The sequence below is a fragment of the Miniopterus natalensis genome, chromosome 9 (genome assembly GCF_054644295.1).
Source record: "Miniopterus natalensis isolate mMinNat1 chromosome 9, mMinNat1.hap1, whole genome shotgun sequence".
Classification (NCBI taxonomy): Eukaryota; Metazoa; Chordata; class Mammalia; order Chiroptera; family Miniopteridae; genus Miniopterus; species Miniopterus natalensis.
The window spans coordinates 18,477,397-18,503,290 of record NC_142089.1 but is presented as its reverse complement, the minus strand read 5'-3'; the positions used below and the strand labels follow the sequence as shown (position 1 = coordinate 18,503,290).

Below are 25,894 nucleotides of genomic sequence, written 5' to 3'. Positions count from 1 at the left end.
CCCTCCCCCGGCCTGCCCCCCGCACCCATCCCTCGGTGCCGCCCCCGACCACGCCGCGCGCTCTCCGCAGCCCCCTGCGCCTCAGGCCCCGTCCTCGCCGCCCCGGCGCCATGGCGTGCAGCCTCAAGGACGAGCTGCTCTGCTCCATCTGCCTGAGCATCTACCAGGACCCGGTAAGCCTGGGCTGCGAGCACTACTTCTGCCGCCGCTGCATCACCGAGCACTGGGTGAGGCAGGAGGCGCAGGGCGCCCGCGACTGCCCGGAGTGCCGGCGGACGTTCCCCGAGCCCGCGTTCGCGCCCAGCCTCAAGCTGGCCAACATCGTGGAGCGCTACAGCGCCTTCCCCCTGGACGCCATCCTCAACGCGCGCCGCGCCGCGCGACCCTGCCAGGCGCACGACAAGGTCAAGCTCTTCTGCCTCACGGACCGCACACTGCTCTGCTTCTTCTGCGACGAGCCCGCGCTGCACGAGCAGCACCAAGTCACCGGCATCGACGATGCCTTCGAGGAGCTGCAGGTGAGCGGCCCGGCGGGCCTGCGGCGGGGGGCGGGGCCGGGCGGGGGCGGGGTCAGGGCCGGGCCGCGGGCGGGGCCCGGTCGGAATTGCCACGGGGCGGGGCCGCCCGCAGGGTCATGGCCCTATCAGAATTAGCACGGGGCGGGGCCGGGGCAGGGCTGCGGCGAGGGGCGGGGCCGGGGGCGGGGTCTGAGAGACTGAAGTTGGGGTAGGTCCATGGTTGGGGAGAGGTCACCAGTGGAGTAGGGGAAGGACAAATGAGATCAGGCCTGGACTAGGTACAGGCTGGGGCAGGGTTGGGGATGGGCTGAATCAGAAGTGGGCAAGGTTAGGGCCACTGTTTAGTGCCATGGGGCTGGACCTGGAGACCGGACCCAGGTAAGAATGGTTCAGGACAGAGTTGGGGACAGACACAGATTGGAATGGGAACACAGTCAGGGTTAAACGGGCTGGAACTGCCTCCCAGGATGGGTCAGGACTATATGGAGTAGCTGAGCAGCAGGTGTGGGGGCCCGATAGGGCAGGGTTCCGTCAGGTGTGTACCAGGACCAAGGGGGCAGTACCTAAACTGGGCAGGGCAGGATTAAATCTGAGAGAGGGTTTAAGTTAGGATCAGCAAACTGCTCACAGGGCAGGTTTGGGTGCCAAGGGCTAGACTGAGGTGCATGAGGGGTTAAGGCTGGGATCCAGCCCAGATACTGTAAGAAGTATTATGGGTTTAAACTGGAGTAGAGCCCTGGTTGAGAGTGGGGGCAGGACTTGAGGACTCAAGATTCTGAGAACAAGGCCCTGAGGTGAGGTGATTTGAGAAGGCAGGGTGTGAACCTGTAGAAGTCTCCAGGGGCTATTGATGACCTGCTTGGCTCTGTCACCCACATCAGGACCTTTGAGGACTAAATGAAACACAACATGCACGGTAACCTGAGCATAGTCAGCCTAGGACTCTAAATGGTCTCCATTAAACCTTCCCATCTTCACTAACCAACTCCTACTCAATTCTCAAAGCCCTGCTCAAAGATTCTGTATAAGCCTTCCCCAAGCTCCACTGGCAAAAAAAAAAAAAAGAGCATTAGAGCTGCACTTCCCCTAATGTTCTCTGTTAATAAGTATGATGTTTTAAAAAGTAGTGTTCCAGATCAGCTATATTTGGGAAGTATGGTACATTTTCTGTACACCCCTTAAAGGATTCTTAGTGCACATTTGCATATTAAAGGCTTGGAGAATAGCAAAGAAACTGATTTTTACTGTATTTAATAAAATGGTTTCCAAGCTCATTGCAGCCTGGAATCTTTTACTTAAGCTAAACCATTTCAGTCCAGCAGCCTCATGTCTCTGGCCTTGGCATACCCGTCTAGCACACAGTTCCCCAAGAGCAGGGACAGTCTCTCATTCATCATATCTACGGCCTCAAAGCCTGGCAGAAGGCCTGGCTGACAGTACATCAGTAAAGGTCGAATGAATGAATGACCAACCTTGACCAGAGCTGGTCCAGACTACGGAGCTTTTGGAAGCAGAAGGTTTTCAACTCAAACATTTTATAAAAATGCAGTGGACTAACTTGGGAGAGAGTGAGCTCTCTGGCCCTCAAGATGCTTATGCAGGAGATAAATAACTACTTTGCCCATGTTGTAGAGGGTTCCCCTCAACCCATATACATGAGTCCCTACATATCAGCCTGCACCTAGCACATGTTCATGGAGATGAGTGTTGACCCCAGGAGAAATGGCCCATGTTCACCATTACCCCCTCCCTATTCCTTTCATCCCAAAACCTTGACTGACTCCCTTCCAGTCTGTCTCTTTGAGGATGGAGAGCAAGGGTTGGGGGCTCTGGGAGCTTGCACAAGGCTAGCAGTGGTCCTCAACGTCCAGAGTTCCTTGTCCCAAGCACTGGTGGCCTCATTTCCCCCCTTCTGTGAAGTCACACAAACTGGGAAGAGGAAAGAAACTTTAACAGGACCGGGTGCAGGCTGTCAGAGTTTGAAGGGATTCTGTCTGAAATCATCTGTCCAACCTCTTCATTATATAGATGTGGAGACTGAGGTTGAGGCAGGTGATGTGACATACCCAAAGCCACACTGCCAGACAATGAGAGTTCTGGGCTAGAAAGCACAGTGTGACCCCCGGCCAGATCCCTCCCCTGCCGCTCATCCCCTCCTCTCCCTGTCTGACTTTCTAGCTGGAGAGGCCTCTGCCCTCCGAACCTTGGTTCCCCCTTTTGGTAAACCAGAAAATCATAATTACTGTGTTTAGGTTTTTTATATTCCATTCTGTGTCCTGGGGAATACAGGAGAACTTGAACATATGTTTTCTCCAAACGTTATTGAAACACTTTTCATTCTTGAGTGAAAAGACAGACAGGATTGCCACTCACTCACCTTTAGTGTACTGCCCTGGATCAACACTTGCATTCCAAACCTTCCTTCAGCACGATCTGTGTGACTCAGCCAAGTCGATGCACGCAAGCCTTGATGCTCCCATCTGTTGACTGGGGTCAGGATGATTCAGTCCTACCAGGATTTTCATGAGGCTGACCTGAGATCAACCTGCTATTAAAGACACCTGGCACGTGGTGGGGGCTGGGTCAGCAGCACTCCCACTCTTTGTCGTTCTACCTGTGAGAACTGGTATGTCCTGCTGGGGGAATGCCCAGACCTGCCTCCTTGCCTGAGGAGGCCTGGCTTTGGTGTCTCCTTGGGCTTGACAAGAAGGTGGCAGAGAAACATGCCTCCCCACTAGAGAGGTAAGCTCCTAGGTGAGGCTCAAGATACTCCAGCCCACACCTGCATCTCTCTCCTGGTGGGGAAGCGCAGGGCTCATTAGCTATTTACGCACTGGGAGTGAGGCTGAGCCTGTCCATCACACTCCCTCCTCTCCTTTCTGCAGGCTTCTGGAGCCTGGGATTGGGCCTCTGTCCTAAAGATAACAGACTAGAGCTGGCAGGGCCTTGGAGATCGTCTGGTGCAACCTTCACTTGACAGATGGGAAATGGCAGAAGGGGGTGGGCAGGCCTGGCTAGCCCAAGGCCTCAAGGCCAGAGGAGGCTGGGCCTAGGCTCAGTCAAAGATCCCCCACACAAACCCTGCCTAGCAGTTGGTCTGGTGCTTTTACATTTTTATGTTTTTCCTGGAGGCACCAGAGCAGAAAGGTTAAGAGGTCTGGCTTTGTATTCAGGCAGCTCCAACCCTGGCACTACCATTTTCTGGCTGTGTGACCTTAGGAAAGTTACTTACCATCTCTGAGCCTCACATTCCTCATTGACAGTATGAGTAATGGGGTTGGATTAAATTACATGACATTTGCAGAAACTTAGTACTTAATGTTGTAAGCACTTAATAAATAATAGAAGTTCTAGGATATTACATCATACTCCACAACTATTGACATTTAGGGCCAGCTAAGTTTTTGTAGTGCAAGGCATTTCTGTGCATTGTATGTGTAGCAGCATCCCTGGCCTCTCTCTACCCACTGGATGCCAGTAGCAGCCCTCCCCACAAGCTGTGACAACCAAAAATGTCTCCAGACTTCATCACATATCCCCTAGGGTCAAAATCACCTCTGGTTGAGAACCCAGGCCTGAAGAAGTCCTACTCAGCTTTCCAGGCTCAGCTCGGATATCACCCGCTCCATGACTCTTTCCCTGACCTGCCAGGTAGAATTGCTTTGTACTCTCCAGATTTCAATACTGCGTCAGATCCCGGCATCATCATTGAGAAGCTGTGTGTCCTTGGCCAGGTCACTTCACTTCTCTAGGCTTCCACCCGCTCACCTATAACATGGGTGAGAGATGTTGTAAAGGTGTCAGATGCTGCGTCAAAAGTGCCTGATACTGTGCCTAAAATAAAAGCTTTCTATTTTTTTGATTATAGAATTAGCATAGTAAACAGAGCCATATAATGTATGTTAGAGTTTCCCAATAGTCCCACCCTATAGAAAAACCTGTTTAGAATTGCATCCTAGTTCTACAGAATTTTTGTTGTGTAAATAGCATGTGAGTGTGTGTGTGTGTGTGTGTGTACAGCTTCCCTTTTTTTCCCCACTGCTGAGCACTAGACCAAAGGGGAGGGCGGGAGCCCCATCTCTGCAGGGCTGGAGACTTTGCCGCTAATATTTACTGAGCTCTAGCCTGACGCCTGGGGCTGTGCTAAGTGCCTCTCTGGCATTACCTCATTTCATCTTCATAACTCCTTGTCCAGTGCGTTCTGTAATTTGCTCTTTTTACAGATAAGGAAACAGAGGCTCAGGAATGCAGTGGCTTGTTTGGTCACCCAGCTAGTAAATAACAGGGGCAGGATTTGAAGCCAGTCCGACTGGGCCCCGCATAGGCTCCGAGCTGCCTCTGAGAGCCGAGCAGTCGTCTTTCCACCTCCCCACCCCGATCCTGCCTGTCTTTGTATTTCAAGTGCTCAGCACAGGGTCAGGCTAGGGACACAGTCCATCTACTCCAGCTGATGCATCGAGGGCAGGTGGCAGGATGTCATCTTGGTCAGGCATGATATCCTGCTCTCTGGCCATCTCAGCTTCCTACCCTCCAGAGAAAGGATCCGATTCAGTCCCAGCCACCCCCTCCAGGCCTCATGTGACCATTGGAGCTTTTCCCAAGGCCTCCTTCATGCGGTGGATCAGCCCTGGATGAGAGCCTTGAAAAACTGGGTGTGGTGATCCAGAGACACCCAAGCAGGGAAAGAGCAGGGTTAGAGAACTGGGTGCTAAACCTGCCTCTGGCTTCCTCGCCTGAATGGAAGGTACTGCCTTCTCCGCACCCTTTCCCAACCTGGGAAATGGAAGTAGGAACAAGACTATCCGTTTAATGTGTAAAGAGGGAAGAGAGTTGCTGCCCACCCAAAGAAATAACAGATACGAAGGACAGGGAGGCAGCCAGGTTGTCGGTGTCCCAGGAGAAGGCAGGATTTATGTACAAAAGCAGCCTCCATGGGGGCGAGGCTGGAGGTGAGTCAAACCCAGGGCTAGCAGTTGGCATCTCTACTTCCCTCTTCACAAGTGTCTTTGGGCAGCCAGAAATGTCCTGTTCATCCAGGACATCTTGGCTAAGCACAGGCTACAGTGCAGAAGCTTGCAGTTGAAGTTTATTTTATAGAGAAAAAATGATCTGTGGGGAGTGACAACAACAGAAATAATAACAACAATAAAGAAAAACACTGGCCAAAGTTTATTGGGCACTTGCTGTGTGCCAGGTGCTGTTACGGGCATTGAACCCTCACAATAGCCCTTTATTCTTTCCCTACTCCCTGAGTGGGACTCAGCACCATTGCACAGATGAAAATACTGAGGCTGAGAGGTCCAGTAACTTGCCTAAGATCACACTGTAAGTGGGAGGCAGAGAAGGGATTCAGACTAGGGTCTGTCTGGCTCAGAATTCAGCCTCCCACCAATATTCTGCCTCGAAGGGGCATCCAAATGGGGAGGGAGCTCAGAAGCCACCCAGTTCCACCCTCTCCCCACTTTCCAGATGGGGAAATGGACTTGTCCGAGGTTAGACCAGCACTCAGCTCTATGGACTCTTACCCAGTGGTGTTTTCAGAGCATCATTTACCTGCAGGACCTTGAGATCTGCTTGGACCCTGGGGGTGGGGGTGGAGGTGGGGGTGGAGGACTTGGAGGTGGGTTCTATTTTGGATTCAGAGATTCATTCAGTAATTTCCTCAGTTGACACCCCTGCTGTAGATACTGAGGCCAAGGCCTGTGGGTGGCCCAGGAGGGAATGAATGAGCTCTGGCCCTGGCCCAATTCACAGGGCAACCCTATGAGTTGGATCTCATTGCTCCATTTTCCAAATGAGGAAACTGAGGCTTAAAAATTGTGCCTAAGTACAACCACTAAGTGTCACTGAAGCTGGAACTCGGGCTCAGGTTACCCGAGTCTGACCAGGGACACACGTGGTGGTGAGCACATGTCCAGCACATGCGGCTGGAGGAGAGGGTACACGGGGGGAGGTGGGAATGGGAAAGTGAAGCTTGACCAGCTCAAGAAGGACCTTCAATACACCATCCTCCAGCCCAAGGAGCTTGGACTTGATTCTAGAGATGCTGGGGAGCCAGGAATGGGTTTGAGCAGGCAAGTGTGGCCTGGTCCAATCTGCTCAGGGTGGACTGGTGGGAGAGCCCAAGTGGACAAGGAGGGGTGGGGCTCAAAGGTAGAGAAAATATACAGGAGTTCAGGTCTGTCAGCAGGAGCAGGAGCATCAGGAGTTCTGGGCAGCAAGAGGGATTGGGAGGAAAGGAAAAAAGAGAGGCAAGTTCAGTTTGCCTTATTAAGATTTCTGGCATCCTTGGGTCAGAGAAGGGAAGAGAGAGCAGTCCCAGGGCCTTGAGCACCTACGATGTGCCAGCACCATGCTTGGCCCTTTCATAGGTATGGTCTCATTTAATCTTCATCAAACCCTGTGAGTGGCTCTTATCCCCATTTGACAGGTAGAACTCTGAGAGGTGGGCCCTGAGAAAGGAAAGAAGTGCAGCTGGGATTTGAACCCAGGCCTTTCTGGTGCCAGTGTTCATATCTCCACTGGGCTGCACTGATCAGTGAGGGGGCTGAAGTCGAGGAGAGATAGCTTCCTGACTTCTCTGGGCTGGGAGAGGGGTGGCCACTCAGGAGGGGAGGTCTGGCCTTGAGGACATGTGAACCCTGGCTCTCTGTCCTCGCTGCAGCTGCTGTCCCAGTCCTGGCTTCTCCAAACCTATGCGAGCCTCAGAGCCTCGGCTGACATATTTGCATAGTTCTTTCTACGATCTGCACCAGCCCTGACTCTGTCCCTTCTCCAGAGGAAGAGCTGCAGAACTGTGGCTCTGCCTTCTGCAGGTGCATCCTCAAGTCCCCTCTTTCTGCCCTGCCCCAGCTCTGATGGGCCCCTGCAGAGTCCAGCTCCCCCAGGCTGACCTTCAAGGCCTTCTCCATCCTGCATCCTCAATGGAGCTAGCCCCATGGCCTTTCCAGCTTGTGACTCTACCCCCTGCCACATATTTGGCTCCAGCCATCCCTGACTGTCCCCCACTTCCTGCATAGCCAGGTGTGCCCCTGCCTGACTAGTTCTCTCTGCATGAAATGTTCGGACCCCACCCTGGAGACTTGAAGGAACCTTGCTCATCTATCCATCAGAAACAAACTCTCCTGGAAGCTCCCCAGGTCTGAGTCTCTATTTGACATATAACTAATTATTATGACGATAATGACAACAGCTAAGAGTGACAGCACATCCTGGGCATTGAGTGAGGTTGAGAATTAAGTCATCTAATCCTCAACACCACAGAGCCTGCGCTGTGATGAGCTGTACTTTACAGATTTGGAAACTGAGGTGGAGGGAGGGTGTCACAAACACAGTTGAGTGGTGGCAGCCAGCTGCATTGATTCCTAGGTGGTCCCTCCATGTTTCTTCCGTTCTCCCTTGTTAGTTTCTGCCTCCCCGACTACCTGCAGACTCCTCAAGGGCAAGGACTATGTCAATAGCCCCTGAGGGGCTGGCCCAAAGCCTGACCATGGGTGACCAGACATGATGGCTGTGTTGAATTGAGTGGGAGACAGAGCAACCAAGGGTGTTGGAGTCACTCAGAGCCCCTTACAAGCTGTGTGACCTTAGGCCAGCTGCCTGGCCTCTCTGAGCCTCCATTTCCCCCTCTGTGAGATGGAGGTGACAAGGCACCAACCTCGTGAGCTTGTTGTGAGAATTAGGTGACATGACGCCTGTGAAATTCAAACCCAAATCATGCCACCTTCAGCCCTCCTGGTCCTGAGCTCTGGCATTGCCATTGTCCTTCCTCCCAGTTAGCTCTATCACTTAGTTTATCAATAGCTTCATGTTTCCTGTTTGCCTCTGCTGGGAGTCTGGCTGGTTCTCTTATGTCAGTCCATGGCCGTAGGTCACTCAGTCCCTTTTCTTGGACCTTAATTTCCTGTTCTAAAAATCCAGGGCATTGGATCAAATGGTCCCTGGGGCGCCTTCCTGCTCTGGCTGCCTGAGGAGGCTGGGAGGGACCTGGAAACAGCAAGGGGTGAGGATATGAAGTGACGCAGAAGCCTCATGTGGGACATAATGACCACTCCATCTCCTGAGCACTCAGTGTGTGCCAAGCTCTGCCTATGTCTGTGTCCTCAGAGCAGTACAAATTCTGTACATTTCCCTTATTTTCCCCTCTATAACATTTTAACTAGAAATTGAATTAATGAAACACAGATGGATAAACATATTACTTCATATTAAATAAACAACACATGCCTGGCTTGTGGTTTCCTGTGAGGCTAAACACTTCATACTATTATCTCATTTCACCCAACCCTAGAAGGTATTATTCCCATTTCGTAGGCGAGGGACTGGGGCACAGAGAAGTTAGGGGACATGCCCAAGGTAACAGCTAGTGTGTGGCAGAGCCAGCCCCAGGCCTAGAAGGAGACTCGTGGGAAGGGCCAGGGGAGGAGGGGGCGGAGGTCCTGCCATGTGAGTTCCAGGGTTTGGGCTTCCTGTTAGCTGTTCCCCCAGGTGCTGTAGCCCTCCTGGAGAGAGCTGCCTGTTTGGGGCCCTCTCTCCCCTCCCACCCTTTCAGAGGTGAGCTCTGACCTGCCCAGCCCCTTCCCTGGTCAGATTCATACCCAAGTCACTCTGTGCCTGGCCCTGTCCTAGGTACTGAGAGTATGAAAATCTATCAGACACAGTCCCGACCCTCGAGAACCCAGAATCTTGTGGGGAAGATTGACAGGTAACTTGGCAGTTAACATGCCGTGTGTGCCATAGTGGTGCAAGCAAAGGGCACTACTCAAAGATGAGTGTCTCAGGACAGTATGAAGAGTTTAAGAGGGATTCTCAGTGGTGGTATTTGATCTAGGCCTTAAAAGATGAGTATGAGCCTAACAAGTGGAGAAAAATGTGGGTGAGCATTCCAGACAGAGGGAATAGCAAGTGCAAAGGCCTGGAGGACAGCCTGCAAGGTGCTTAGTGCATCTAGAGCAGCACTGTCCAGTAGAACTTTCTAGAATAATGCAAGTAGCCACTAGTCGCTACTAGTCACATGTGGCTATGGAGCACTTGAAATGTGCACAAACACACACAAGCCTATAGGAAAGAACCCCAGGCAGTGGTGTGCTGGAGCCAGCTTGCACCTGTTTGAGAGCTGACTCTGCACACCTCTTCCTAGCCCCTTGTCTTGTGACCTCACACTGATAGCTTGAACCCGGCTTTGGTGGGAACGTTTACATCACAGAAACTGGCAAACACTTGTAAATTGGGGCTTTTTTTTTTTCTCCAGAGGGAGCTGAAGGAGCAGCTTCAGGCCCTGCAGGACAGCGAACGAGAGCACACAGAGGCGCTGCAGCTGCTAAAGCGACAGCTCGCAGAGACCAAGGTGAGCCCGGCCTGGGGACAAGGGTGGAGTTGGCCGGGTGGGCGGGGCTTCGCGGGGGCGGGGCCAGCGGGGAAAGCGAGGGGCGGAGACTCGGGCCTGCTGGGGGGCGGGACTTCGGGGCACCTAACTCCCTGTGGAGGAGTGGGGCTGTGGGGTGGAACTGAGGTCCAGGCTTCAGCAAAAGTAAACGATGTGGGACTTAATCCAGGGTGGCTGAGGGCAAGGATTTGGGTTAGTGCGTGGATTATAGGTGGGTCCCTTTCTCCCTTCCTGCTTTGTGTGGAAGTTGAGACCAAGGACCCTGGGGAAAACCCTTGCTCCCTGCAGGGTCTTTTCCTCTCTTGCATTTTTAAACACACCTATTGCATGAGGAGCCAACCCTGAGCATCTTCCCTTAAAGCTCTGCTGATGATTTGTGGGCCAACCCTGGTATCATCTCCCATCTCAAACTCAGTCCATGGGATCATGGACTCTGGAAAATAGGGTCAAACCCTGCAGTCTCTGGCTACAATGGTTTAAAAGAAAAAGCCTTTTTCTTGACCTGAGAGGAGGGCTGTGAATTCTGATGCAGCCACTAACTCACTGTATGACTTTGGGTAAACGGCATACTTTTGGGGCCCTGGAGTTCCTATCTCTACAGTGGGGTCTCTGCCAGGCTACTTCCAGCCCTGAAGTTCTGGATCCTAGCACAATGCTAAGGAGCTCCCTCTAGTTCTCCTCACAGATAGCTCATTACCTGGGCAAGGCTTGCTTTGATTTCTGTCCTGTCTTTCTGGGACCAAGAACTGGGGACCCAGGCCCAGCTGCTAAGCTCTCGGGTGATTTCAGTTGGGCTCCACTCTGTTAGCAGGAGTGGCACTGCCAGCAGCAGCTGGAGCAGAGCCTTAGGAAAGCTACGGGCCTCTGGAGGGCACACTGGGGCTCTGAGAGGCCATTGGAGATCCAGATCTGTGCCCCAGCATGGCAACCTGCTGTGGGGTCTCAAACATTTCTTCATAGAACATTCCAGAGGGACTCTGGGCAGGACCCTCTGCGGGCAACAGATGAGAAACAGTCACAGGACTGTGGCCTGTTTGCTTCTCACAGCCTCAGTTTCCCCATCTGCCTTGTGCTTATATACCTCTCAGGAAAAGAGAAGCAAATGGAAGCCTCTATCTGGATGAGGGGGGAACGTTATGGTTTGCTTCTTCCTCCCAGCATTCTCTTCTTTTTTCTACCACCAACCCCCATTGTTTTCTCCACTGACCTCTTCCTCCCATGGTTTCCTGTCCATCTGTCTACCTCTGGGAGGTCCTGGGGGGCCACCTTCCCCTCCAGTTCCCCCAGCCCTGCTTCCTGTCTGGACTGGGGTGTTTATATAAGAAATGCCTATGGATGCTTTGGAGGTCATATTTCACCTGGTGCCTGACTCGGCTTTCCTGCGGCGCCTGCTCCTCCAATAGCCCAGCCTGAGGGCCTGTCTGACCTCTCTCCCCGGGCCCAGTGTTTTCCTTGGTCGGCCCTGACTGAGTGATGCATTCTTGGCACGGTGTTTTTCTGAAATGGCCCCAGCTCCTCCAAGCCCCAGTGTGTTCCCAGGGATGTGGTGGGCTGGGGTGGGGGCTGCTTTCCCAGCCATAGCACCAAAGGGATTGGGAGTGAGGTGGGGGTGGCTCTGCCATATAAAGAACTAAAGTAACTGGGACACACCAGTTAGGCTAAACCTTTCTCTGCTGGAAATTGCTTCCCATTCATTGTCTCGCTGAGCCCCACAGAATGTCATCTCCATGACAGCAGGACTCCCCAGACCTAGCACAGTGCCCCCCATACAGTAAATAATTACAGAACAAATGAGCGGAGGGAGGTACCTTTTGAGGTAGGAACTGTTATCTCCATTTTATCAGCAAGGAAACTGAGACCCAGGTTGACACAAACTGACCTGAGCTAATAAGTGGCCAATTGGGAGCTTACTGTCCAATTCTGTCAGAGCCTAGTGCACATTCCAGCCTCATGCTGGGGTGTCCTCAGCAGTATCTCTGGCTTTGTAGTCAGCAAGCCAGGTAGGTCAGGAAATATGTTTGGGTCTCCTGGGGTAGCTGCCACTCTAATGTTCCATTTCTGAGCTACCCTCTCCTTGTCTCTCCCACTTTCCCTACCCATCCTCTCTTGTCCTGGGGGCACTGGGTTCCCACTCTAAAAATAAGATGGGGTCTACACCCACCTTTGCAGAGCAATCTTGGGCAAGAACCTTCCCTCCTTCACCTCTCAGGCAGGTCCTGACTGCCCAGCCTTGTGCCAGGCCCTGGAATGGACACAGGGTGGACAGAGCTGAAGAAGACATCATTCCATGGGATGGGAGGTTGATCTACTAGCTGGGAGCCACATAAAATGTGGGACATTGTATTAAGAAATATTTACAAAATGCTCTGGGAACATGTAACTCACTGCCTGAAAAAGTTAAGGAAGGTGTCGCAGAGGAGATCGCTTTTGATCTGGGTCTTGTAGGATAAGTAGGAGTTTGCCAGTTGAATAAACCATCTGTTGGGATGTCCATTCTAGGCAGGTGGAATTGCAATGCAACGGCACTAGAGAGGCAAGCTGGGATGAATTGAGGATTTTGAATTTCAAGCTAAGGGATGTAGCAGTTTACTAGTCCTCAAGGAGCCAAGAAAGGTTCCTAAACTCAGGATTGGATATGACTCAGTTTACGCGTTAGAAGGATCACTCTGGCAGCGAGTTCGTTGGCCAGGACACAGAGTTGACTTTGGACGCAATGAATTGGGGGGCCTGTGGGATCCCAGGGGTAGGTGTGGAGGAGACAGGTGGAAAGATGAATGTGGTGCTCAGGAGATATGCAAGGCCACCGATAAGCACGTGGGAGCCATCCTCAAAGCAGGGAGAGCCGGAGATGATGGAGGGCATGTGGGATGAGAATGGGAGGAGCTGGCCTGGACAAGCCCTAGAGAGCGAGCAGCCACAGCGGTGTAAGGCAAACCAGAGCTTTCCATTAGTAGAGGGTGGCCAGTGGGCCAAATGCTGCTGCAGCGTGGTTGAGGAGGAACTCAAAGGGGTGGCCGAGGGCTTTGGGGACCTTTGGAGGGCAGCGGCAGATGGTGCAGGAAGCACAGGCCCCATCCCCTCCATCTGTGACCTGCTGCCCCAGAAGCCTCTGCCCTCCCTCGGTGAGGGGCTCAGGGAGGCCCCGGCAGCTTGGCTGATCCTCCGCAGCCTCCCCTCCACCCTTTGTCTGCCTGGCGCTCTGGGTGGGCATGCGCAGGGAGGCTGGCCCACTGCCAGCTGTTCTTCCTGCAGGCCGACAGCCGAGACAGCGAGGGGACCAGCCCTAATTGCGGCTTTGTCAAGCCTCCCACAGAGCCCTGGGCACGGCACACAGCAGGGTCCCTGACTCTGTGAACTCCCAGCCAGAATCCCACAAAGTAAAATCGCGGAGGCAGGCCCCACACACTGCTGCAGCCTGGCCGCACTTCTGTGTCCCGGGTGTGTCATCCTGACTCGTGCTGTTCCCTCTTCCTGTTCTCACCCGCAACTGACATCCTGCTCATTCTTCAGGCTGCAGCTCAGAAGCCATCTCTCAATGAACTGCTAGGATGTGTCTGTTAGAGCTGATGCCTTTTTAATAACCAGGCCCTTTCTCTGCACCTCGAACAATGCCAGGAATTTTGTGAACATTCCCTCATTTAATCTTCACCATAACCCTGCAATGTAGTTGTCTTACTCTTTTCACAGATAAGAAAACTAAGGTTTGCAGATATCAGGCAACCGAGGTTGCCATACTAAAGGCCCAGAGCTAGGATCCTTACCCAGACTGGTGGGCGCAAAAGCCTGTGCCCTTCACCTCTCAACCCCCTCCTGGGCCTGGCATGCCCGTGGGGGCAGAGAGAGCCACAAAAGTCCATACTTGCCTCCTCTGATAACGGCCTTAACCTCCAGCTCTTGTTTCTCGGCCAGAGGGTCTCAGTTGTGGCGGGACAGGGTGAGAGACCACCAAGGTTTGCCCAGCACATTGCTGTTTCTAAAGCTTCTGATATCTCTCATCTCCTTGTCATTTTGCTTGAGCCCATGAGTGGTTCTTTTCAAAAATAAAGACTTCGCAGATTGAAATCAACACCTTTTCCTTCCCTCCAGCCCCTTCCCCAGCTTCCTTCCCACCTCATCACCCAGCTTCCCATCCCTCTGACCCCTAAATTAAAAGTCTGAACATCATGCTCACACTTTTCTCACGTGCAGCCAGTCCGTCAGAGATGTCTTTGACACCCTAAATGTCCTTTAAGCCATGTCCCTTGCTGATCCTCTAGTTTATGCTTCATTGTCTCACCGGGACCATCTCGTTAGTTTCCTAACAGGGCATACAGAATCATTTGCTATGCCTGGCCATGCCAGTCATTTCATACCACCATGCTTTTGCATGTGCCATTCCCCCCTCGAGCGCGCCCTTTCCCTCCCTTTCCTCCCTACATGCCAAGGCTCTCAGTTTCCTCCTCTCACCCAGGGACCACCCCATCTACTCCCCTTAACATAACGCATGGTGACTGTCCCCCCAGTCTTCCACCAAAAGCCTGCGGACCACCATCGGCGAGGCCTTCGAGCGGCTGCACCGGCTGCTGCGTGAGCGGCAGAAGGCCATGCTGGAGGAGCTGGAGGCCGACACGGCGCGCACACTGACCGACATCGAGCAGAAAGTCCAGCGCTACAGCCAGCAGCTGCATAAGGTGCAGGAGGGGGCGCAGATCCTGCAGGAGCGGCTGGCCGAAACTGACCGGCACACCTTCCTGGCTGGGGTGGCCTCGCTGTCCGAGAGGTCAGTACCCCCACCCCGGCCCATGTGGGGTGGTAGGAATGAGGCAGATGGGGTGGTTAGCAGAGAATTCATTCATTCAAATCTTTATCAAGTGTACAGGACATCTATTGTGTGCCAGAGCCTGGACTAAAGGTTTTATGTATTTATATATACATAATATAGTGTAATACTTGTGTTATTTATAATATGTATGTTATATTACAGATTTGCATATTATTTATAATAACATGGATATTATATATAACAAATAGCCCCCTTGAAGGGAGTTACCACTGTCATCCCATTTCACACATGTAGAAACTGAGGCACAGAGAAGGTAGATCAGTTGACTAAGGCTCCTCATTTAGTGTGTTGGGGAGCTAGGATTCAACCCCAGGTCTCTCTTGTCTCATAGCCACCTTTAATAATAATGGCACTTAATTGTTGGTTGATAGCTAACATCATGTATTTGGTGTTGACCATGAACCACACACTGTGCTAAGCATTTTACATATGTTATGCCATGTAATCCTCACAACCCAGAAAGCAGGTGCTATTACAGTACCCATTTTAAAGATGAGGAAACTAAGGCTGATAACTAGAGAGGTAGGAGGTGGTACAAGTAGGCATTTGAATCTGGGTCCAGCAGACTTCACACACATGACCTCACCCTATGTCAGCTGCCCTGAAGGTGGCTATAGGGCTCCAGTGTTGGGACAGGAATCTAGCCCCCAATGCAACCTGCTCTCCTGCTCTCCTTCCAGGCTCAAAGGGAAAATCCATGAAACCAATCTGACATATGAAGACTTTCCAACCTCCAAGTACACAGGCCCCCTGCAGTATACCATCTGGAAGTCCCTGTTCCAGGACATCCACCCAGGTAAGGCCCTGCCTGCCTCTCAACAGGAGAGCCCAGGAAGAGACAAGGATTATCATGGGCTGAAGCTGAATGGCGCACAGCCCAGCCCAGCCCAGCTCCCTTTTCTAAACATAGCAAGAGGGCAGGGCTGAAGGAGGAAAAGAGTGCCTTGCTGAACACCTACTGTGTTCCAGAGCCTATGCTGGGGACCTACATAATCAGTTGGCTTAATGAATCTTCATACAACCCCAGGAGGTAGGTTCTATTAGTATACCCATTCTCCAGATAAAGAGACTGATGCCCTGGGCAGTTTGTTCATTCTCTAAGTACAGTTTATATAAAGCACCTACTTCACACCAGGCACTATTCTAGGTCCTAGAGATATAGCAGTGAGCAAAACGGGCCAAAATCCCTGCTCTCGTGGATCTTACATTCTAGGGTGTGAGAGAGAAAGACACCAAAGTAAATAAATAAATAAAATACATAGTTTGTTAGATAATGATAAAGGATAGGAAAGGGGCTCAGGGGATGCTGAGGTAGAATAGAGATTTTAGAAAGGAGATCCAGTTAGAAGACCACACTGAGAATTAGGCATGGAAGTAAAGACCTGAAGGAAGAAGGAGAGTGAGTCATGTAGTCACCCAAGGAAAGAGTGTTCCTGGCAACAGTAATAGCAAGTGCAAAGGCCCTGCGGCAGGAGCAAGCTTTGCATGTTCGAAGAACAGTAATGAGGCTAGTGTGGCTGGAGTGGAATGAGAAGGGAAGTTGAGGTAAGGAGGTCAGGGATGGAGCAGTGGCCAGACCATGAGGGCCCGCAGGCCAGTGTGAATACTTCAGATTTTATGCTGAATGAGATGGGAGCCATTGGAGGGTTTGGAGCGGTGAAATAACATGAGTTAGCTGAAGTTTTTAAAGGATCCCTCTGGCTGCAGGGTTGAGAAGAGACTGAAGAGGGTAAAGGGTGGAGTCTGGGAAAGTGGTTAGGAGACTACTATAATTCAGATGAGAGATGGCAGCTTGGAACAGGGTGGTGAGAGTGGAGGTGGTGAGGGATGACTGGATTTAGGATATACTTTGAAGGGAAAGCCAATAGGATTTGCTTATTGATTGGATCTCATGTGTGAGAGAAGACAAGGAAGCCTGCAGTGATTTTGGTAGAGGTGACTGGAAGGATGGAGTTGTGAGCATGAGGTTTGCGATGCCAGCTAGATGTCTCAGTACTGATGTGGAGAAGGCAGTTGGAATGACAAATCTGCAGTACAGGGAGAAGGTCAGGGCTGGCATCCTCGGCGTGTGGGCCGTATTGAATGAGCCCAGCTGAGATCACCTAGGAAGTGAGGGTAGATGCGATAGAGTGAGCCCTGGGGCCTCAGGGACAAGAGGGTGACCCAGCCAAGCAGACGGAGAACGAGTCCCTGGAGAAGTAGGAGAGAACCCTGGGATGTCCTGGAGGCCGAGTGGAGAAAGTGGTTCCAGGAGGAGAGTGGCTAGTGGTGGCAAAGGCTGTTACGCCAAGTGCAGAAGAACCCAAAACTGACTGTTCTCCAGACTCTATCTAGTGACATGGAGGTCTTTGGCGACTTTTACAAGAGCGATTTTGGTGAAGCAGTAGGAGCAAAAGCCTGATTGGAGGTCGTCCAAGAGAGAATGGGAGGAGAGGAAATGGAGACAGCGTATGGAGACAGTACTTTCACGGAGTTTTAAGGGAAGGAGAGAGTGTGGCAGCAGCTGTTAAAGACAAAAGAAATAACAGCATGTATGTGGCTGATGGGAAGGACCCAGGAGAAGAAGGCAGAAGTGAAGATGGAGAGAGACTGTAGGTGACTGAAGGCCTCACCTGATACACGATTACTGATTTCACGAAGTGAAGGGCCACCTCGCAGTGCTCTGTGCCCTCATTCACAAACGGTGCAGTAGTTGGGGGGAGGGCCCCTTTTCCAGGAGACTGGGTGGGACTCTGGGTTATCCTTCTGAGGCAGGAGTCTCTGTGTGCTCCTACCTTTGGAGGGACCTCCACAGTGGGACCCAGCAGGGTCAGGGCCACTCATGGGTGAAACAGCATATCTCAAGGAGGCAAGAAGCACATCCAAGGGTCCTGTTCCTGCCCCAGCCACTGACCCAGGGAAGCCCCTCAGGCAGATTGTCTCAGAGCTCTACTTGTCTTAGCAGCCATCTGCTGCATCCTTGTCACAGCTCACAGCCTGACAACCAAGGACCTATAAGCCAGATTCTCCCTCCTCCGTACTTTTACACAGGCTGTTCCCTGGCCTGGAACCCTCTACATAAACCTCAACCTTTGATGATTAACTCCTGCCTCCTTCACATCTTTTGATAAATGCCTCTGAGAAGCCTTCCTAGATTTCTCCAGGTAGTCCTGGGTTCTCCTGTTCTCACAGTTTTGTCAATGTCTATATGGCTTCCTCTCTCACTAGACTGTGAACTCCAAGGGGTCAGGAGTTGGGTCTAATTCATCATTATATATCCCCAGCAGCCAGCACAGTAAATGTCTAATGATGAATGAATAAAAAACTGAGTCCTAGTCTGAGTTCTGCAATTAGAATAGTACCTGACATAAAGTAGGTACTCAATAAATATTTGTTGACTGAAGCAACTTGCCACAGATTCTTAGATGAGCTACTTCCTCCTCTGAGCCTGTTTCCTCCTCTATAAAATGGAGATGCTAGTGTTTCCTTCCCAACTTCCTCACAAGAGAGCACATGGATGTGGGAACTCGCAGCCCCAGAGCAGGGTTTCTCCACCTCAGCACTGTTGACGTTTGGGGCTGGATAATTCCTTGTTGTTGGGGGCTGTCCCGTGCATGGTAGGATGTTTAGCAGCATCCCTGGTCTTGACACAACTAGATGCTGCACCACCCCCTGCCCCCAGTTGTGGCAACCAAAAATGTCTCCAGTCTGCCCAAGGTCCCCTGCGAGGCAGATCACCCCAGTTGAGAACCACTGCCCAAGAAAAAGCTGCCTGTAGGAGAGGGGCTGAGGGAGCAGAGTAATGTGTGCCCCAAACATCCTGCCAAGGACAGAGGCCCCTGGGAGTTCAGAGAACAGTGACCTGGTTAGCCAGCCCCTTCCTTTGTCTGTGGGGCCTATGAAGTCATTCTGGCTCCTCTGCCAGCACCAAGGCCCTTTGTGTCCAGATGGGAGGGGCAGGCGCCCCCAGGGGCCTAGCCCATGGACCCTAGCAGCTTCCTGCATGCCCCCCCTGCAGCTCAGACCTCCTATTGGCTCACCTGAGAACTTCATCTAGCACCTGTCACTCCTCCCCGTCCTCCCACCCCCTGCTCTGGAACCTCACATTTTACTACCGCCCACCACCCATCCCACCCCTCTGACATTGGAAACCCTTCTCCAACTGCCTGGCCTGATTGTCTCAGCTCCCAGGCATCAGCTTCTTCCCCAGCCAGGCCAGGTGGCCATTGTCCCAAGGACACCAGACACTGCTCCCTTTTTCCCCACCACCTCCCCCTCCTGGCCTGTTCTCTTCTCCCCCTGCTTATCTGAATCTAGTTATTTTGGGTGCCAGCATGTTCACTGCCTACCTAGCTGTGTGACCAGGGCAAATGGCTGCCCTCTCTGAGCCTGTTACTTCACCCGTAAAACAGGGATTGGGAAAGTGTGATTAATCTCCCAGGACAGGTGTGAGAGTTAAATAAAATCATTTCTTTGTGATAATAGCCTGAAACTTGGTAAGTACTTGATACCTGCTTGTCATTATTATCATGAATATCAGAATGTTCCTCAGTCTTGTGAACAGGCTTTCTGGGGCCACATAAAGGAAAGAACGTGTGTGAAACGACCTTAACTCGTGTTTCAATGCTGCTTCCACCCCAAGTGGCAACTTAAGCAAACCACTGAACTTAGAGAAGTATCTGGAGCCTCAGTTTCCTCTTCTGAAAAATGGGTACAGTAATTTGTGCTCCTGGGGCTGCTGTGGTATTCCCATCAGCTAGTGGATGTGAAAATGTTTTTGACTGCCAGCACTGTGCACCTGAGGGCCTGAGTAGGGGGGAGACCTGGGGGACCAGATTTTTTAAAGGCCTGGCCAGAGGAAAGAGCTGATGGTGTCTCCTGTCCTGTTGGGCCTATGCAGGCTCAAAGCCACTGTCCTTGAGAACAGAGAGGCACAAGCCACTCCCTGCCAAGCGTTGGTGCTGGACTGTGGGTTTCTCTGATAGTTGGGCTGCTGTAGTGTGTGGTTAATGAAGGCCCGGAAACACTTCCTGGGGCCTCCATGTCCATGCTCCTTCCCGAATGCATTTTGACCTCGAGATCTCAGAAAGGCTTTAATGGACACTGGGCCTACCTGGAGATCAGACAGGCTGCCTGCTTTTTGTTTTTATGAAACAGTGTCTTGGGACCTAGGAAGCAGCTCAGTAAACCCTGGGGGACTGGATTTGTTTCCCTGGGTCTCTCACGTCCCCTGAGGATAAAGGATGGGTGGAGGGATTGCCTGACTTCTAGGAGGGAGGAAAGGTGTTGCCATGTCCTCTTCTGGGCCTCTTTCTGATCTGAAGGCTGTTAACTCCTGCCAGCCCTGGCCTCAGGGTCGGGGAGAGGGAGGCCCAGAAGACAGCACCCTCTGTTTATGATGAGGTGGGGGCCCCTAGAGGTGGCCCTCAGCCCACCTTTTGGGGCTTAAAAGTCTCAAAGAGTCAGGCCATGCCTTCTGCCTAATGAGAACACCACGTCCCGCCCTAGCCCTACCTCTGAGATGCTGGGCCTCGCCCCTTAGTCCAGCCTCCACTGCCAAGGAGTGGTGCGCCCTGCGCTCATCCAGTCCCTGGCTTCTCTGCCCAGGACCTGGTGCTCAGCGCAGGATTTCCTCCGTCCCTGAGGCTCACCTCTGCCGGCCCAACCTCAGGATCCCTGACCGCCCACTTGGCTGCCTCCTAGAGCAGCCTCCCCGCTCGCAGTGGCACTGGAAGTGGCCAGCGCTGTTCTCCATCCACTGTGTGCCAGTCTCCTCAAATCCCCCTGGGCGCCTCAGATACAAGGCCCAGGTTCCTGTGAGCACTCAGAACTCCTGCCGCCACACCTTGGCATTGTGCCTGCTCTGACCCTATGCAATAGACACCTGAGTATGACCCACACTCCACAGCCACGAGGAGCGGCCCCATCTGTATCTAATTAGGTTCTTCTCTTCCTAGCTCCCCCCCCACACACACTTCCTACACCCCTCTCCCCCTCTTACCTCCTGACCCCACTGTGGGAATTCCTACATTCCAGGTGGCAGGAGCCTTATGGTTCTGACAGGCTGCACTGTGACCAGTCACATGACAAGGTAACAAGTTCATTCTGATCCAGTGTCTCCTTTCTCCTGGCTCTCCCTCTTCAATGTCCCTGGATAGAGAATTGTGTTTCCATTGACCCCTCTATTCACAGGGCTAATTGTTTCCATGCAGGCCCCTGAATTCTAAGACCAGGAAAGAAAAATGTACAATGCAAAACTAAATTCACTCCTGACATAGCTCATGGAAGGAGCTTGGCCTGTCAGACGGTCAGCTTTGTTAGCGGATGTGTCCACAGAAGCACAGCTTGGGCTGGCTGGCTATTGCTCCCTGTTGGAGACAGTCGCCATCACTGAGGCATTTTATTTCTGAATCAGGGTATGAACGTGTTACCTTGTCATATGACTGGTCATAGTGCAGCCTGTCAGCCAATAGAGGTGACTAAAGTAGGGGTAATGCTCCAGCCAAGTGTAAGGAAAGTTCCAGAAAGCCAGATGGAGTCCTTCCTTTGCTCCAAGGAAGTGGTGACAGGATTCCTTCTTTCCACCTTTTCTCCCTCTGTCTTGCTCAGGCCTGAAAATGGTCATGCATGCTAAAGAGGGTCGCTTCCAGGTTCCCCCTTCTTCCGACTGGGCATCAGCTCCCTCAGGGAGGAGTAAACAGACAAGAGTCCATGAGACTCTGAGAGCCAAGTGACCCAGCCTGTGCTGGCGGTCCAAAGAGTAACACAAGCTGGCTCCGTTTCACTTATGAGCCTCTCCAGAAAAGTTCCCCATGCACTGGGCACACAGGGAGAGGCTAGCTGGATAGTGCCCAGTCCCTGCCCTCCTGGGAAGATGTGGGCACAGAAGACTGTGCCCTGTGTTGGGAGAGGGCACAAAGTTAAAGAATCTCATAGGAAAGTGACCAACCAGAAGGCTTCCTAGACGATCAGCCTTGAAATTGATCCTTGTGGGGGGCGATTACAACAAGCAGAGAGGAGGTGCTAGAGGGAACAGTCTGAGTGAAGGCCTTGGGCCTGAGTGGGACAGGGAGCTGCAACTGAGAGGTAGACTGGGAGAGAGGGCTGGGCTGGATTGCACATGGCCTTGATTAGTCCTGGCTTTGCTGAGTTACCTGAGACTAGCCATGTCTCTTCTCTGGGTTTCAGTTTCCCCATCTGTCAAATGGGAGAGTTGGCCTAGAATCAGTGATTTTCCGCTTTTCCAGACCCATTATCTACTTCTCATAACAAATAATTTGTAATGTCTCAAAGATAGAATGACCTTTTAACAATTTTAAATATATAATATATATACATACACACACACATATATAATCTGGCTATAATATAAAGGAGAGAAGCCAGGAGGAAATTACTTACAATAAAATATTGTGTATGTCACTGTGTAGATGTTCACTCACACCCACACTAGAAAATATGATGGAGTAGTCAGATAAAACACCATCCTGCCTCAAATGCAGACTGAACAGGTAGGTTGTATCAGTCAGTGGCATTGTCCTTAGAGATGTAGCTTCCAAAAACGTGAACAATTCTGTGATGTTTCAAACAGAACAAATTTAGTCTTTCCTCAGTCTGCATGGTGGTTGCATTCCAAAATACTCAGTATATATTAAAACTGTATGAAAAGTATTGTCCGGTGGAACATTTGAAAAATATTGGGGGGGTGGCCTGGGACTGCCCTGTGCTTTTCATTCAGGGCATTTAAAACCCCTGTATCCCATCTTTGAGACAATCCAAACACCCCCCACAAATTTCCAAATCACTCCCTAGGGGGATTATCCTGCCCTTGGATGATCTTTCAGCTCCCTCCCAGCTCTAAAATTCTCTAATTCTGGACCTGATTCTGGTTTAGTCAACAAAGTTATGTGGCATGCCTACGCTGTGCCTTGCCCCAGGCATCAGCCCTGAATGAGCAGCCGTAGCTCCTGCTCCCGAGCCAAGCTGACATCTGGAAGGACCTCAGCCCTCACCCTTCCACTTTACAGAAGCAGCTGCGGCCCAGGGAGGCTTGTATTCAGCATCACAGCCTCCTGGGGACCAACCAGAACCTGACCCCCAGGGAGGTACTGCAGAATGTGTCCAGTCTGCTCTCCACTCATATCTCCCTCCTCCATCCCCTGCAGTGCCAGCTGCCCTGACCCTGGACCCGGGCACCGCCCACCAGCGCCTGATCCTGTCCGACGACTGCACCATCGTGGCCTACGGCAACCTGCACCCACAGCCGCTGCAGGACTCACCCAAGCGCTTTGACGTGGAGGTGTCGGTGCTGGGCTCCGAGGCCTTCAGCGGCGGTGTCCACTACTGGGAGGTGGTGGTGGCCGAGAAGACGCAGTGGGTGATCGGGCTGGCCCACGAGGCCGCGAGCCGCAAGGGCAGCATCCAGATCCAGCCCAGCCGCGGCTTCTACTGCATCGTCATGCACGACGGCAACCAGTACAGCGCCTGCACGGAGCCCTGGACGCGGCTGAACGTCCGGGACAAGCTTGACAAGGTGGGCGTCTTCCTGGACTACGACCAAGGCCTGCTCATCTTCTACAACGCCGACGACATGTCCTGGCTCTACACCTTCCGCGAGAAGTTCCCGGGAAAGCTCTGTTCCTACTTCAGCCCCGGGCAGAGCCACGCCAATGGCAAGAATGTGCAGCCCTTGCGGATCAACACCGTCCGCATCTGATGCAGCCGAAGGACACCGCAGGCCCAGGGCCGTGGCCGCCAGCAAGGGTCCTGCCCAGGAGACAGGAGGCCTGGACTCCAGCCCGGCCCAGCCCAGCCGGCCTGAGATCCCAGGTGGCTGTCTACCCTTCAGCCTCCCTTTCCTTGTGTAAAATGGAGGTTGTGCTCCATGATTCCTAAATCCGCTTCCAGCATTGATGTTCTGTAGCTCTGACCTTGATGGGGATGCATCTTTGGTCCAGGAGTGTGACATGGCTTCTCCTCAGGGCAGCCCCTGCCCAACCCTCATCCCCATCTTCTCAGGGGCAGAGGACTGCCTCCCTATACCCCCTCCTGCCCACATGCCCTAACCTCAGGATATGTCAGAGTGTGTTGCCAGCAGTTGGCAGCTTGAAAGATACTCAGAACCCTCTTGGGCTCCCAGGCCTAAGACTGCCCCTGACCAAGCTAGTGATGGGCCATTTTACCCTTGACCCCAGTCCACAGTGGACACTCTGTGGCCACACAGCTGGACCAAGTGTGGCCTCAGAACCACCCTCTCCTTCCACCTTCAGACCAAGAGCTTTATGGTTCCTGCTTTTCCTGCTTCCCTGCAGGTAGAGACAGTGCTGTGGCCTGTGGAAGGCACCCAGTAGTTGAGCCCACATGTTGCAGTCACTGTGCCACCACCTTCCTGCCTGTAGGTCTAAAGGCAGCTGCAGGGCAAGCATCCCTGGATGAGGAGGCTTGGAGAAGGGTCCAGCCAGACCTCTGTGACCAGGCTAGGGGGTGGGGGAGGCTGTGGGGAGCAGCCGTTTTCATCAGGACCTGAGTGCTGGAATGGGCTGTTGGCTGGGACCTCTTTTCAGGTTTGGCATCTATCTACGTTAAGATCCCGTTGCACAAAACAAGAGCTGCTGTAGTTAATTAGACAGGATTTACTACCTGGTCCCTGATGGCTTTGCAAAATTATTGGAAGGGCTGGAGGAGCAGACTCTTTACTGAATTTCCAGGAACAGCTCCCAGCTGTGAGATTCATCATGTCTTTCTTGACCAGGAACGCAGCTCCTGTATGCAGGAAGCCACTGCTTCAGGGAGCTGCTGACTGCAGAACTGTGCTCTCTTTGCTACGTGCCAGCAAATGGATGTTCTGAGACCTGCCTCTCTCCCACTCAATTCAATTCCCAAATCCAGGTCTCTATGAGGGATTCTGTTTGGGGAGTTGTAAATCAGATCCAAACCTTGGGTGCAAGGGAGTCTGGGAAATGTAGTTTTCTTCTTTCCAGTTTCAGCCATACAAAAAGTCCCACCAGAAGGAAGTTAAAATGGATGTTGAACAAGTCCATCCTTGTTTTTTGCCACTGGAGTCTACCTCCAGGCCTTGCTTTGAAGCAGCAGAGCCCCCAGGTTTCCTGCTCTAGCTTTGTCCCTGCCCAGGGGCAGGAGCCCTGAAGATGGACCTGCAGGACCAAGCTGAAATGTCTCTCCAGCCCTGGCTTTTCTTTCTAGTCCTGGGGCCTAGATTCTGAACCTGGAGTCTCTGACCACACCCATCCCAAAGGAACCAGACTAGCTGAACTTGGGGGGCTCTCACCTCACAACTGCTGCCCATTGGGGCTTCCTCTGGACAGGAGGAATCCTCAGTCTTGCTCCACTCCTTCATCTACCAGAATCTGGGCCACCCCCAGCAGTATTTTTAATTTAAATGTTGCCCATTTTGTGAGTTATGATGAATTTGTATTAAATTAAAGTTACAGGTTATCAGTGGTCCATTTCATTCATTTTGACAAACAAAAAGGCCTACTTATTATGTTTCAGACAGTCTGCATACATTAGCATGGCTAATCCACAAAGCACTCTACTGGGTAGATAGTAGTATGCCCATTTTACAGAAGTGGGAATATGAGGTTAAGAAAGAAGACATGACTCACCTACAGGTCCCACACGGGTAAGTAATGGAGCATGGATTGGAACTGAGTTCTGAAACCACTACTCACACCACACTAGTCAGGGAAGACTGGCAGTCTTTGCCAGGAAAGAGCGTGGGGGTAGACTTGGAAGCAGAGCATAACTCATGAAACAAAGGCAAGAACCTGGTCTCTGGAATCCCACAGACCTGGGCTTGAATCCAGGCTCCATCACTGTGTGACTTTAGAGAAATGATTTAATGTCTCTGGGTCTGTTTTTCTACATGGGAATGGGGGTAATAACCCAGTCTCATGATTTATCAGTAAGCTGCAAAGTGCAATGCACTTAGGGAGGCCCTGCCTCTCACTCAGCTGTCTCCCAGAGCCCATGCCTGGAACTGTGAGTTTTCTGAACCTCTGGGCTGGCTCTGACCCTAAGGAGTCTATTTTCCTACTTGTGCCTTATGTGGGGTGTGGGACCCCACTTTCCTGGTCCCCAGGTCTGCCGTGTAGAAGCAGATGCATTCTACCTCTGACTGATGGGGAAGCAGCCTGGCCAGGAGTCAGGCAGAGCCCTGCATGTGGACAT

At 52.2% G+C, this 25,894-nt stretch overlaps 1 protein-coding gene across 1 annotated transcript; it reads left to right on the top strand.

Moving 5' to 3' along the window:
- Window positions 1-81: 81 nt before the first annotated feature.
- On the top strand, window positions 82-25,159 carry TRIM62 (tripartite motif containing 62). The gene is made up of 5 exons (XM_087820286.1): window positions 82-518; window positions 9,769-9,864; window positions 14,406-14,662; window positions 15,406-15,521; window positions 22,870-25,159. The coding sequence occupies exons 1-5, from the start codon at window positions 111-113 to the stop codon at window positions 23,418-23,420; spliced, it is 1,428 nt and encodes a 475-aa protein (XP_087676412.1). The 5' UTR covers window positions 82-110; the 3' UTR covers window positions 23,421-25,159.
- The last annotated feature ends 735 nt before the right edge of the window (window positions 25,160-25,894 follow it).